This window comes from Notamacropus eugenii, chromosome 1 (assembly GCF_028372415.1).
Source record: "Notamacropus eugenii isolate mMacEug1 chromosome 1, mMacEug1.pri_v2, whole genome shotgun sequence".
Lineage (NCBI taxonomy): Eukaryota > Metazoa > Chordata > Mammalia > Diprotodontia > Macropodidae > Notamacropus > Notamacropus eugenii.
Window position 1 is genome coordinate 479,368,756 of NC_092872.1, and position 14,005 is coordinate 479,382,760.

General features: G+C 45.3%; 2 protein-coding genes across 2 annotated transcripts in view; one reads left to right on the forward strand and one right to left on the reverse strand.

Annotated features, from left to right (window-relative positions):
• Nucleotides 1-6,778: 6,778 nt before the first annotated feature.
• On the reverse strand, nucleotides 6,779-11,170 carry NAIF1 (nuclear apoptosis inducing factor 1). The gene is made up of 2 exons (XM_072632550.1): nucleotides 10,431-11,170; nucleotides 6,779-9,232 (listed from the first exon to the last, which is right to left on the reverse strand). The coding sequence occupies exons 1-2, from the start codon at nucleotides 10,927-10,929 to the stop codon at nucleotides 8,760-8,762; spliced, it is 972 nt and encodes a 323-aa protein (XP_072488651.1). The 5' UTR covers nucleotides 10,930-11,170; the 3' UTR covers nucleotides 6,779-8,759.
• Nucleotides 11,171-11,976: 806 nt separating this feature from the next.
• The window catches only part of SLC25A25 (solute carrier family 25 member 25), a 30,887-nt gene continuing 28,858 nt past the window's right edge, over nucleotides 11,977-14,005 (forward strand). The window contains exon 1 of the mRNA XM_072632545.1: nucleotides 11,977-12,351. Coding sequence (XP_072488646.1) covers nucleotides 12,112-12,351 — 240 coding nt within the window. The 5' untranslated portion in view covers nucleotides 11,977-12,111. The remainder of the gene's footprint in view (nucleotides 12,352-14,005) is intronic.

Here is a 14,005-nt window from a genome sequence, read left to right on the forward strand (position 1 = left end):
CTCATGTATAATCTATATCTGATTGTTTACCATCTCAGGGAGGGAGGGATAGAATTTGAAACTCAAAACTTTTTTTTAAAAAGTTTAAAAATTGTTTTAATGTGTAATTAGGGAAAATTTTTTCAATTTTTTTAAAAGTTGATTTACTTTACATTATAGCCATGGAGTCAGCCAGTGCAAAGACCCAGAGATGGGCAAGGGAGTGCTGTGACAACAAGAGGGTTAGTATGGCCAGACCTAAGGGTTTGTGGATGGGGGGACCGGACTGATGTGCAGAGTTTGGTCCAGGGCCTGAATCCTGGTTCTTCTACCTACTGAGTGACTGTAGACATCCCTACTTCCCTTTCTCAGTATCCATTTCGTCATCTGAAAAAATGACAGGGTTGGACTAGCTGGCCTCTGCCACCCTTTCCAGTTCTAAATCTATGATACTAAGATCTAAGTGTTCTGATTCTCAGCGCAGCCTCTTTCTAGTACATGGATTTTGGCCATTCCTTTTTCTACGCAATTTAAGAGAGAACATGTAGTCCCCTTGTCAACCAATGTCTGATTGCTGAAGAGAGGCCCCACCCTTCAAAGTACCCTTCAAACTCTATCAAAGTTGCTAGGTGTTTCTTGGGCAAGGGCACCCCACCCTTCCTCCCTCCCCACACTGGCCTGAGTTATTCCATGTTTCAGATAAAGTGCTGGAATATCTTTGGGTGGCAACTGGTTTGGTCTAGTGATCATAGGTCCTATCAGGTCAGAATAGACTTGAACTTCCTAGTACAGTCTGAGAACCTTTGTCCCAGTTAGAGGGCACCCTAACTGCCCTCTCTTGGCAGGGAAGATGGGGAGGGTGTGAAACGACATCATATTTCTAAGGATGAGAAAGAAAGTTTTTACTTCTCAAGTCAACTTCCCAAGGGTTGGAAGAAACATTTTAATTTGTGAGACTCTATTACTAAAAATCATAATAGGGAATATTAGAAAAGCTCCATGGTACATACTGTAGATACAGAGTGCTGGACTTGGAACCAATAAGTCGTGTGTTTAAACTGTGCCCCAGATACTTTCTGACTGTGATCCTGAACCTTAGTTTTCTCATTTGCTAAATGAGGGTGTTGGACTCGGGAACTTTTAAGGACCTTTCTACCTCTAAATCTGTGACCCTACAATCGTTCTCTATCTTCTACAAAGTTTGTCGATGTTTGTTGTTGAGTCATGTTTGATTCTTTGTGACCCTAAATAGGATCTTGGTAAAGACAATGGAGGATTGGATATTTCCTTCTCTCCAGAGACTTGCCCAGGGTCACACAACTTGTAAGCATCTGAGGTCAGGTTTGAACTCGGGTCTTCTAGTGATCTATCCACTGAGCCATATAGTTGTCCTTAAGATCCACTAACCTCCCACAAAGATTAGTGAATCACACCCCCACCCTCAGGACCCAGCTCAAGATTTTGCCCTCTCTTCATTTTCATCCCCATATCACAGAATCATAGAATCTCAGAGTTGGAAGGTACTTGAAGAGTCCATTCGACCCATTAATACCTAAAAAGGTAACCCCTCTATATCCCCAATAGGTGGTCATCCAGCTTCCATATGACTCTCTCCAGTACTGGGAGACACTGGAATTGACACCAAATCAAAATGAATCTCCAAGGCAACACCCAACCTTGAAATGAAGTGACTTATCAGCAAAAGACAATAGACAGCTACAGGGAGAAGTGACCTTGGGCATGGCAATTAACCATTCCTGTTACTTAGAAACATAGACTCTGAATTTCTGTTTCTTTATCTGTAAAATGACATTGAAATATTTGCCAACCTGCCTACCTTGAAGGGATGCAGTAAAGGACCAAATGAGAGGTTGTATAGGAAGGCTGTGTGTGTGTGTGTGTGTGTGTGTGTTTGTAGATTTGGGATTTCATCAGTGTAATAAAAGATTCCTAGCATAAACACTCCTTCAACTAATATAGATTGATACACATTAGCAACTAGATACATATTAGCAACTATTTGTAACACCAAGTTTTAGAAAGTTGCCTGTCTTACTGAGAGGTTGAGTGACTTACCCATACTAAAAGCTAGTATGTATCAGAGGCAAGAACAGCCCAAGTTTTCCTGACTGAATCCTCTGTCCGCTGTTTGACTGCTTTTCAACATGTGAGAGTGATCTGGAAAAAGTCAAGTACCATTACCCAAATCCTACCAATCGTTCCCTCTATCCAATACCCTTCAATGACTTGCTTAGCACCAAGTACATACTGAGAGTGTCCTTGTGTTTTCTAGGAAAGGGAGCAGTAAATTAAGGGTTTAAGAATCTCTTTTCTCCAGCTTCTCTTGGATTGCCAAGTCTAGCCATTGTTGGTGCTTCAGGATCTTGCCATATGCATTCTTTGCCCCCCTACCTCCACCCCTTTTCCTTCATAGGTGGCTGAGTAAATACTAATATTGACCAAATGGTCAATATTTTTTCCAGGTGCTGTGCCTTCCTAAGATTGGGGCACCACCAGGGAGTGACTCAGGACAAAGCTCCTCTGGGCCTGTGGGTTGAGTTCTTCCTTCAGCGGCTGAGCATCTTGCTTTCACATCAAGCAAGGTGGCTCCTACAACTATTTTGGGGTAAGGGGTGGAGCCTGAACAATATTGCATTCCTTATACCTCTATGGCTACCTGAGGTGTATGGGGTGTTGAGAGAGAACTAGCACCTCTGTTGTGAGGGCTGGCAAGCTCTTTTCAGGGTTGCTCATTCACCTTAGATGTCCACCTGTCCCCTAATTTTCACCTGTGGTTCCAAGAAGCTGTGGCATGCGCAGTGCAGGCCACATCCCAGTAAAACTATCTCACAGACAGAATAAACCAGGCTGAGGGTAACTGACAGGCCTCAAAGTCATCAGTGAGGTAAGGGAATATCTACCCCAAGCATGTGAAGACTTCCCCCACTGGCATGGGCAGATGAGAACAATTTGTTCCAACAACCATGATGGCTGCTGAAGCAGGTACTGTGACATGCTTAGAGCTTGCTCAGGCATCCAAGGCACCAAGGCACCACTGCATCACAGGCCATCACCAGCCAGCCTGACTTTTATCTTACCACTGCATTTCAATGACTCTGGGATAGAAAATGAGGCTGATGACTTTGTGCAATGGCACCTCACTTAAATCCAATTCACTCACAAGTCAGGGTATCAAGTATTTTAAAATGAAGGACAACTTTTTGCTGTGAAGTATTTTACACAAAATACCTTTCCCCTCTCCCAAATGAAGGACCAAGATTCAACTTTATTGTTTTTGCTGAGTGTTTACTAGAGACTGACTCAACCCATCTCGGAGCCAGGTGTCCTTCTTGAGATCCACCCCATGAGTCAATGACCAACCCATTCCTAGGCTAAATCTGAGTGACACAGCAGAGTCACCTAAGTTCTTTTGGTAGTTTTCCACCTACCCTCTCAAGCACTTTGATAAGATATCAAGAAGACCTGAGTTCTAGAATACGTGAAGTAGATGTGTCATCTTGGAAAAAGTCTTCTCCCCTTATCCAGCATTCATTTCTCTCCTGAACTCCAATATATGTACCATCTGCTTATTGGCCAGATACCAAAATGACATTTCTAAAGCATAGATCTCATCATGCTCAATAAGTTTCCTAGGGCCTCTAGGATCAAGCACAAATTCTTCCCTTCACAACCTACCTTTCCAGGCTTATTCTACATTACTTCTTTTCACACATGCTACATTTTAGCCTTCTTGCTGGACTTGCTGCTGTTTTTCACATGCAAAATTTAATTTCCTATCAGTATGACTTTGCACAGCCTTTGTCCATACCTGGAATACATTACATCCTGGTTTGTGCCTCCTAGAAAAGCCTGATACTGCTTCAGAAATCAGCTCAAATGTTACCTCCTTCATGAGGTGTGTAATGAGCTGGCAAGCTGCTACTTCACATTTTTTGTTTATATATTCATATGTGTACATGTGTATGTATGAACATATGTATGCATACATACACATGCAGTTGTGGTTTTTACCAGATACAATATAAGCTCCTTGAGGCCAAGGACTTTCATTTTCATCTTTGTAGCCCCAACACTTAGTATAGTGCCGGACATTTAATACCTGCTTATTGGTGGTTAGTCTCCTCTACCTGGATGTCTCCTAGGTATCTCAAAATCAATATGGCTAAAACAGAACTCATTATATTTAGCCTCAAATCCTCCCAAATTTCTGACTTCTTTCTGTGGAGGGAATCACCATCCTTCTAGTCACTCAGGTTCAAAACCTTGGAGTCATCCTCTACCCCATCCTTTACTTTATTCTCCAAAGCTAGCTGAAAAGTGGCTCCACCCCTCTTCCTCAGACTTTATCTCAGGGATCAATCACCTTAGAGGTAGTCACAGAAACCAGTCAGATGGATCCGCTGTGTCCTCTCAGCAAGGTGTCGAGGGCACATGTACCTCCAATTGAGGAGCCCTTCAGACAAAGGTCTATGCTTTATAATCTCATCAGATTGATTGAAGTACTTATCAAATAGATTAAGGGGCTACCCAAATCAACCTGCCTTATACATGTTTGACCCTCTTACTCCCCTATTCAAGAAACTTCAGTGGCTCTCTATTGTTTCCAGGATAAAATACAAATTCCTGTTTGGCATTCAAAGTTCTTCACAATCTGACTCCAACCTATCTTTTCAGAATTACTGCACCCTAGTCCCCTTTGTATACTTTTATATTATAGCCAAATTGTCTTTCTTGCTACCTCTGGGCACTCTACCTCTTACCTTTGCACAGACTGTTTCCCATGCTCTTCCATCTCTTGGAATTCCTCCTATATTAAAGGCTTGGTTCAAATGCCACCTCCTACTCAAAGCCTTTCCTCATCTCCCCAGGTGTTAGTGGCTGCCACCCCTTCAAAATTACTTGGCATATATTTTGTATTTACTTATCTGGGTATGTATTGCTTCCCTTAGTAAAATTTAAGTTCCATGAAGGCAGATACTATTTTTTTGTTTTGTTTTGTTCTTGTAGCCCCAGCTCTTTTCAAAGTGCCTGGCACATTGCTTAAAATTTGGTGAATTAAACTAAATTGAATTTGAGTCTCACTTTTCTCACCTTGTGAAAGGAAGAATTTGGACTAGATATCTAAAGGGCCACCTGAGCCTTAACATATATTTTGCTTATGTCCTTAGATGAAAACATGACCACAATTATGTAGCTATAGTAAACAGAGAAGGTCATTCATTACCTGATTGGAACTTGTTATTCCGGTCATGTTTACCAGGCAGTAATTGTTAGTTTATTATGGGCAAAACTGGCTGGATGCCTGTGAGGAAGCCCGTGCTTTAGATCTTTACCTTCGACTTTTCAAAGGAGGACCTACCCAGAGGTCTTCATCTGTGAAGCAGTGATCTTGTTTCTGTCCAGAATTCTTCATCAACTAAAAGCATTTGGTTCTCTGGATACTCTACCCTTGTCATCATGAAGTTTCAGGTAAGCAAGGTCAAGTCATCAGGCAGCAGTTCTGTCTGGTCCTTTTCAGAAACCAAAACAAGTAACCATTCCAAGGACAGCACACCTCCAGCAAGAATGGGTTGGGGATGAGCAAAGTACTTTGGGGGATAGAACAGACAATATTGGATGGATTTTTACTCTTTGACTAGTTTGTTCTACTTATGAAAACTCTCCCTCCAGCTTCACCTTTCTGCAATGCTTCTTCCTTGGCCTAATACACCAGTTTCTACTTTAGTGTGTGATTTTAATCATTCAATGCCAATGAATATTTATTAAGTGTGTGGAGGGCACTATGTAAATTGCTGGGACAGAGAGAAGATGAAATACATCACAATCACTATCCTTGTGAACAAGACACATTGGTGATGGTAACCTTTGTTTTGGGGGTAGTTTTCAAATGCAATCTAGAGAGGAAAACTCAGGATGGGGAGGTCAAGACAACAGGTTCGATTATGTTCAACACAGTCTAAGAAGGAAAAGTGATAACATGGTACATTTCAGAAATGTTTCTATCAAGATAATGAAATATTTATTGAATTGAATATAATAAATGAATGTCATTGATATTCTCTCTAAATGGAATCTACCTTAATCTGACTTTTCGATATTGAGGCCAATAGCACAGTAAGGCATTGAGAAGAAAAGCCAATCATCTAGAGGCCTTCAGCTTATCAACTCCTCACAAGTTTTCTCCAGGCTATATCAAATCTCATCAACACCAAATTCAAGGTATACATCTGAGTAACAAGAAGTTAGTTGATGATGACAATGACGATTACTTTAGCTAGAATTCCTCTAGAATGACAGGTCAATGTAAGAACAATTATTTATAGCTAGAATTAGATTTTCATTCAGACTTTTAAAAAATTGATTTAATAAGCAATGATAAGGGTGCTTTAACACAGTAAGGTATAAAGAGCTCTGGACTTATAGTTTGAAGACCCAGGTTCAAATCCTGCCTCTGCCATTTACTATCTGGGTGGTCTTATGCAAAACACTTAATCTTTCTGGGCACTATTTCCTTCATTTGTAAAATGAGGAAAGTGAACTAGAGAAACCCTAAGGTTTCTTTTAGCTCTAAATCTAAATTCTAAGATCCTTTAGCTGTTTAGGGGAAAGACTCCAGGGAATTAAACATTAAATACAAATTTACTTATCATCCAAGCAATCCTTTCTAGAGATACCCCAAAGTGATGGCAAGTTTTTAGTAGGTCTAACTTCACAGACCCATTCTTTAAATCCATGACTATTTTATATGTGAATAATAAATAAGCAGAGAAGCATTATATACAAAAAGTGGGCTTTTATTATTAAAAATACTTGGAAAGAACTAGTCCAAGTGACCCCAGAAATCTTCTTTGTACCCAGTCAATTGGATCTGACACCATACTGGCTCAGACTTCAAAAATGGGTAAATTCCAGCTGAGCTCTCCTGTCTATAAATTTTCAAAGAGGCCACTGCAGTTAAATTCTGATGAATCTGCTGGTGCCATTGGAACCAAGGGCTTAGATGGTGCTATTAGCCACCTATATCTTTAAAAACTTTTCTTGTACCTCCATCAGTGAGCCCAACTCTTTACTGGGACTACATGCATGGCTCTGCAGAAAAGCCATCAGCATTATGGTAAAAATAGAACTGGGGAATGGGGGATAAGGGAGAGTCTCTCTTGATTGCAATAGTGGAAGTTAGCAATTCTAAATGCAAGAGCCCACAGAGGCAGCATCTTCCCTTTGTAAAGCTAGGGGCTGGTACCTCGGGTTGCAACCATGGGTCACATCTGGTCAAGGCACATACAGTGATACTGCCCAACCTTGTTCATCAAAGATGACATGGGCTTATGTAGCTGCAAGGGCCTCGGTGATAGGTGAAAATTAAAAACTAAATCAAAAATAGCCACTCGATTAGAATTAAATCTTCAAAAATTACAGTGGCCCCTGAAAATAAGGTGAGTAGATTCAAAGGACTGAATAATGAAGTCCAACTCTAAGTATCTCAAGGTACTGTCTCCTTTCCAAAAGGCAGGGATTTTCTCAATGCAGAACATTTTTTCAAAGCAAGGTTAAGATGGTCAAATTTCCAAGGATCCAAAAGTTCTAGTCTTCACAGTAACCTCACCCTACTCTTCCCATATGTTCAGTGTCAATCATGGATTTGGATTCATCCCAGCTGGAACCTGAACATCTTGTAGCAATCCTGTGGAGCAACCAATACTTAGGGGATAAGTGCTCAAAGTGATGTTACTACACAGTTTCTCTGCATTTAACTTCTGAGGGTTGAAGGAAATAGAAAGGAGAGGGAAGAATCTGCACTGCAGATCTGTACTCTGAAAATCCTGAATTTGTTCCTGTGACACATGTGTAGAAGTGGACATGTTTGATGGAGTCCATTCAGCTATAATCAAAAATTCAGCACAGGTCTCAGTAAAGGCAATCCCTGGAGGCTAAGAGTTGAGAGCTAATGATCCCTTATCCCTCCACTTATCTTCCCCAGCAATTACCAGTACAGAACCTGAGCCTGAAACTAAACATACCACCCAACTAAAAGATGATGGGAAAAAGCAGGCACCAGAGGAGTGGTGAGAGTCTGTGGAAGACAGGTAGGCAGCCAGAGACTCTCCCCTCCAACTGAACGCCACATGAGCAGCACTGGTGGAGTTTAGCTTCAAATCACAGCTGCTGGCATCAGAGTCCCGGGGAAATGTTCTAGGGTATGAGCAAGGGAATCTGCTGCCCTATGGGAGAACACATTACTAAATTTCCCTGGGACCTAGGCACAGTGAGAAGAGGGTGCAATTTCAGCCTCAATCCCAGTGATACTGCCTTTTAGAGGATAAAGGTGGTATTGCACAAATGTCAGCACCATTATCATCATTATTCAAGATAGCAACACCTGGGATTCTCACTCTTGGCTGTACTACTTCCAGTTATGACCTTCATAGGAGATCTTCTAGACATGAGACCAAGTCATATAATGTTCACACAGCTGTGCCTGGTCCTCTGGCAAGGAGATGCCTTAGTCAACCAGTCTTTCAGCTCTTGGGATAACAGCAGCAGGCCTCATGGAGAAGGCAATTCTGGTTCCAAGAAGCTCAATAAGTCCCAACTTCCTCCAGTTCTCAAACACATTATGCACCAAGAGCAATGAATTCCTATCTAATAGGAAGTTGTCCATGTAGTTTATCCTATCCGAAGGACAACCATAGGACCTGCCTGAAATACAATAGAGAAACCATTCAGTCACAGAAGAGGAAGTTCAATTAATCCTGATGTCATTGGATAAGACTATCTTGTTGTCCATTCTGGGTCACCTGACCTGGATCGGATGGTGGAGCAGGATTTGGTGTGTTGCTCTGCAGATATCGGCGGAAATCTTTAATCATAGGACGGAGAATCTGGATGAGGACACTCAGGGCTGCCTGGGTCCCTTCCATTGCTTGGGCCTGGCGCTCCTGGGCACAAGCCTGTACCTCTTGTGAACGACGAATCATCTGCAGGAGATCATTCTGTTGTTCTAAATGCTGGGCAATTTCCTTTACGTGCAGGTTGGTGACCCGCTGCTCTTGTATGAGTTTGGCTGAGTTAAGTGCAATACGGCTTTTCAGTGCTTGAGGCTTGACAGATACATCAGCCTGGTGGGCCATCATCTCCACAGGTGCCTCAGCAGTCACTGTCGTGGGTGTCTCTGTTGTACAATACTCTACCACTCCATCCTCCAAAGTATGATAGGTAGTCTCAGTGGGAACTAAAGGACAGATTAAAAAAAAAAAGTCAAGGTCTCCTAGAAAGATTAGCATCTGCTCCCAAAGTAACCAGCTGGAATTTAGAACTGTGTAAGAGAAGACATGTCTGAGGTAAGTCCACAGAATATACTCCCTTAGTGGGAGGAAAAAGTTAAAAGGTAACTAAAAGTTTTTATGGGAATAGGAGATAAAATACAAAAATACAAACTTCATCCTAGGTAGACTTATTGTAGCCCTTTTCACTAAACCTCTCTTTGTGCCTTTTCCTCAATTTTATTTATTTATTTACCTATCTATCTATCTATTTATTTTTGCTAAGCGGAACATGGGAGCCAACAGGATTATTTGTCAAGATGGAGGAAACCATGGCGGTAGTCCAATTAACATACAGTAGAAGATACTGGGTTGAACTAGTTGGGTAGAGGATCTAGGGAAGCCAGGACGACATATAGTTATATTCTCTTACAGCTTCAGTATTTATGACTAGCCCAACATCCATAGATTACTGTTCTGCTCCCTTCCTAGAACAGACAACAGTCATCAAGAGAGAGGTTAAATGACTTGTCAAGAATGTGTCAGAAGTTAGATTTGAACCCAGGTCTTCCTGACTCCAACCCCAGCACTCTATCTACTATACTTCTTCTAGGCATATGGGGGAAAATGGAGATCCAAGAATGGACATTGTGAATAGTCATTAGATTAGACCCAAGTTCTCATCTGCAGTAGGTGGGCCCTTAAAGCAGCTGGTACTGAAGTTTGGGTTTTTTTAAAAATCAACAACCCTTCCTAAAAAGCATTCACCCAAGCTATTCAGGACTCCACAGATGTGGGAAAAGTCCTAGATCAAGAGTCAGGAGATTAGGATTCTAAAACCAGTTCTGCCACAACCCTTCTCTCTCACCTTCTGCCAGGGTTTTCCCTCTGTGGGCCTCTGTTTCCTCTTCTATAAAAAGTGGGGTGGTTGGGCTGAATGACCACTAAGTGACCTTCCATCCTATTCTCTGTCCTGTTTGACCCAAGATCATCAACTTTAGCAGGACACCGACCTCTATTGGCCAGCGTATCCTTCTCTGTCAAATTAGGTGGTTGGCCTGAGTGATGCTCTAAGGTTCCTTCCAACCTTGCCATGCCATGATGCTATGGTTTCCCAAAGACCCTTCCCGCCGACCTCTGCCCTCCAGGCAGTATGGGGCCACTCACTCTGTGTCAGGGTGACAGTGGCCGCAGCTGTGGCTGCCCCTAGGGCCACGGGGTGGATCTCAGCTGCGCCTGGCAGGCTGATGATGGTGGCCTCACCCAACAGGTTACAGATGCGCTGCTGCATGGGGGTCAGCAGGACAGGGGCCACTGAGGGGCCGGCGCCTCCGGGGCCCGGGCCAGGGCCACCGGGGCCCCCCTCCTCTGGCCCGCCAGGGGGCTCACTGCCCTCCACGGCAGCCCGGACTTGGGCCACCTTGCGGCGGACCTCAGTCTTCAGGTCGGACCACTTCTTCTTGACCTCGGGCAGCTCCCGGCGGCACGTGGCCACGGCGTTGACCCGCCTCAGGATGTTGTGCCAGGCCGCGCTCTTGGCAGCCAGGGGCACACCTGCGTTGAAGTGATTGATGAGCAGGTGTTTCTGGCGCTCTAGCTCCTCCACGATGATCTCTACCTCACGCTCAGAGAAGTTCATCTTCCTCTTCTTGGCTGGTACCGCCATGGCCTCCCCAAATCCCCCTTCCCCAGCTCCCAGCTACTCCTCCTCTTCCTCGGCCTGCCGCCCCCAACAGGGGATGGGCCTCCCCTGCCCACTGCCAAGGCCTAGGCCCAGGCCCAGGCCCTTGACAACCTCCGGCGCTACGCAAAGTGCGTACGGCCCGGCCTCCGCCGCTCGAACCTCCGCCAGGGAGCTGCGTAATGGCTTCCTGAATCTGCCTCTTCCGCCGGGGCGTGCGGAGCTCTCCCTCCCTCCCCTCCCCGCTGGGGCCGAGCGCCGGCTCTTCTCCAGGGTAACCTCGCGCGCCGGTTGGACACGGCGCGGAGTTAGCTGTTCCCATTGGCTAACTTCACTGTCCGTCATGATTGGGAACCACCCTCCTCCTAGACTTGGAAGATTCATTGGTCAGTAGTCATGTCGATCGAGCTAGGACACCATGCCTCTTGTTTTTTCCTGCTTCTCTATTGGACATATTTTCTATCATTCATTCACCAATGTTCCATCAGCTCTCTGGATTTGTCCATTTTATTGGAGGACTGCGATGTTAGCGCACAAAAGCTCGAACTGCTTCAGGGATTATTGGCAGAGGTCCATGCCAATTTTACCCTTGGTCCCGCCCACAATCGGAATTCTTCTTTGCCATTGGTTTTTACGTTTATTACTCAAAAGATAGCGGCTTCCAGCTTGGCTTACACTCTCTCCTTCGTTCTTACTTTTTTCTTTCTGTAACTCGGAATTTTTCTGGGGTGAATTCACTTATTAATCACGGGAATTCGACCTATTGTTGAGGAAAGCCCACTTCAAAAACTTTGTCAGGCAATTTGGAAACGCCACTGCTGTTTGAATCTCCCCCTAGCAAATGCTTATTGGGCCAGACTCGGGGGTGGGGCGTCGACTCCCGGCCCCTCCTCTTAGGCCCCGCCTCGTGCCGGGATCGGGGTTGGCGATTGGCCGCTGAGGCTGGGTGGGAAGGAGATGAGCTGGCGCGGGGCGGGGCTCCCGGAAGCGGGCGGGCAGCCTATCGGAGCCCAGCCCCGCCCAGCCCGTTTGCCGGCGCTTTTTCACTGGAGTAGAAGCCGGCGAGTTCCTCGAGGCGCGCGTGAGCCGGCGCCGGGACACCGATCCCTGCCGTTTCCGTGGTCGCGCCGCCCCCCTCCCAACTTCCTCCAGCTCTCCCAGCACCCGATGGTGAGCGACGTGCTGTGTCGCTGCGTGGCCTCCCCACCGGCCCCCGGCGCCGTCCCCGCCCAGTCACCAGCCGGGGACCCGTGTGGCGGCGCGGTGTGCGGGGGTCCTGACCATCGCCTCCGCCTCTGGAGCCTCTTCCAGGCGCTCGACGTCAACCGCGACGGCGGCCTCTGTGTCAACGACCTGGCCGTGGGTTTGCGGAGGCTCGGCCTGCATCGCACCGAAGTCGAGCTCCGGGTAAGGAAGCCGCGGCCTGGGGGCCGGCGGGGACCCTGAGGGGCGAGAGCCCGGCCTTTGTCTCTGGCCTTGAGGAACCCGAGTGTGGGAGCCGCGGGCAGCCGGAACTGGGGCTTCCGGCGGGGGGCCGGCCCCTCGGAGCATTGGCCCTCCCGTCGGGTTTCCGGCAGAAGACGCTCGCCGGGCTTGGGTCCCAGCGCCTTCTGAGGCATTTCCTCTACGCAGCTGGAAGGAGCCCCCGGTGGGGACTGCAGGCCAGAGACTCTAGCTGCCATAGAGATCTCTCCCCGACGTTCGGTCGCGACAGCCCCGAGTGGGATTGCCCCCCACCCCCTTGTGGGCCCCCTCTTTGATTAAAAGAAGAGCCTTGATGTCGCCGCCTTGGGCGCCCCGTCCACTCTTGCAGACCGTAGCCCCTTGGGTAGTTGCTGTGACTGAACGATGTAGCGCCCACCCCCTCCCCCCCACCTGTTGGCCCAGGCTGTGATGGAGAAGCTCTCCAGACTCAGCCAGACTGAGGAAGCTCGGGGTGTGTGTAGACAGGCAGGAGGAAAGCGAAGGCAGGAATGGAATGGCTTGCCCATGAGAGTGAGAACTTGAACCAGACCTTAGGACGTTATGTCACCGTGGAGGTGTGAAGCTGCACCACGCTGTCCTTTAAACCTCGATTTCCTCATTGTAAAATTGGGAAGTTCTTGCTTGTAGTCAGGGTGTAGATAGGAGGGTTTAATGAGACAGTGTATGAAATCACCTTATATATTGTGTTAGCTGTTATCCAGGGTGATTCAGGCTTGTGTTTGAGAACTAGAGCTCTTACATATACTGAAAATGGGATTCTTCCTTACTCTTGCTTTGTGGTGGAGTTGGTGCCTGGTACTTTACCAGAGGTCTTTGCATCACTTTGATAACTCACTTCATTTAATGTGAGGTCACCCCTGGTTGCAACAGGGAGTAACTCCACATAGGGTTAGTTCAACAACCTATTTCTGAAGTAATTTTTTTTTTTTGGCCTTTATATGCATAGAACCTTTAGTGAATTATTTATTACCAGATATTTGGCATGCCAAAATGAGTTAAATCAAATGGGTAAGGTGTGCTTCTTTTCAGGATGACTTTTCAATAATTTAGGGCTATTTTCAGTACTTAGATACAGTTTGGATGAATTTATTCTAGCTGGAATCTGAGATAGTAATTAGACCAAGAGACATGGTGCCAAAAAAAGATCAATTATAACACAAAGGGGAATAGAATTGAGCTATTTTCTCTACCTACTGATGACTTTGCTGTTTAGTTATATCAAGGGTGCAGTCAGTTGGTGAATTTTAGTGCTTTTAGTAATATCTTCCTGAGAATAATACTTTCACTGCCTGTCTCACAGAATAGTTTTGAGAAAAATGAACTTTTATAAATTTTATAAATGTGAGTCTATATCCACGTCATGTTGTCAGCAAATAGATCTGAGTCATTTGTCAACAGGAGGTAAATTATTTTTATATTAGGATTTGTGAATAGCTACTATAATAAAGGTCAAGATGTAGTCTCAATTCATAGCTTATTTGCTATCGATTATAATCTCTATTCTTTGGCAACTAATTTCCAAGGGTAAACAGCAAAGAAAACCTTCAGCACTTTGTATGCTGTAGTCACTTTTCTT

What these genes read in the sequence shown, in the direction of transcription:
- NAIF1 (XM_072632550.1), bottom strand. Translation starts at nt 10,929, where the DNA reads ATGGCGGTACCAGCCAAGAAGAGGAAGATGAACTTCTCTGAGCGTGAG. An exon ending in CACTGTCACCCTGACACAGA is followed by an intron (nt 9,233 to 10,430) that starts GTGAGTGGCCCC and finishes TCTGTCCTTTAG; the next exon opens with TTCCCACTGAGACTACCTAT.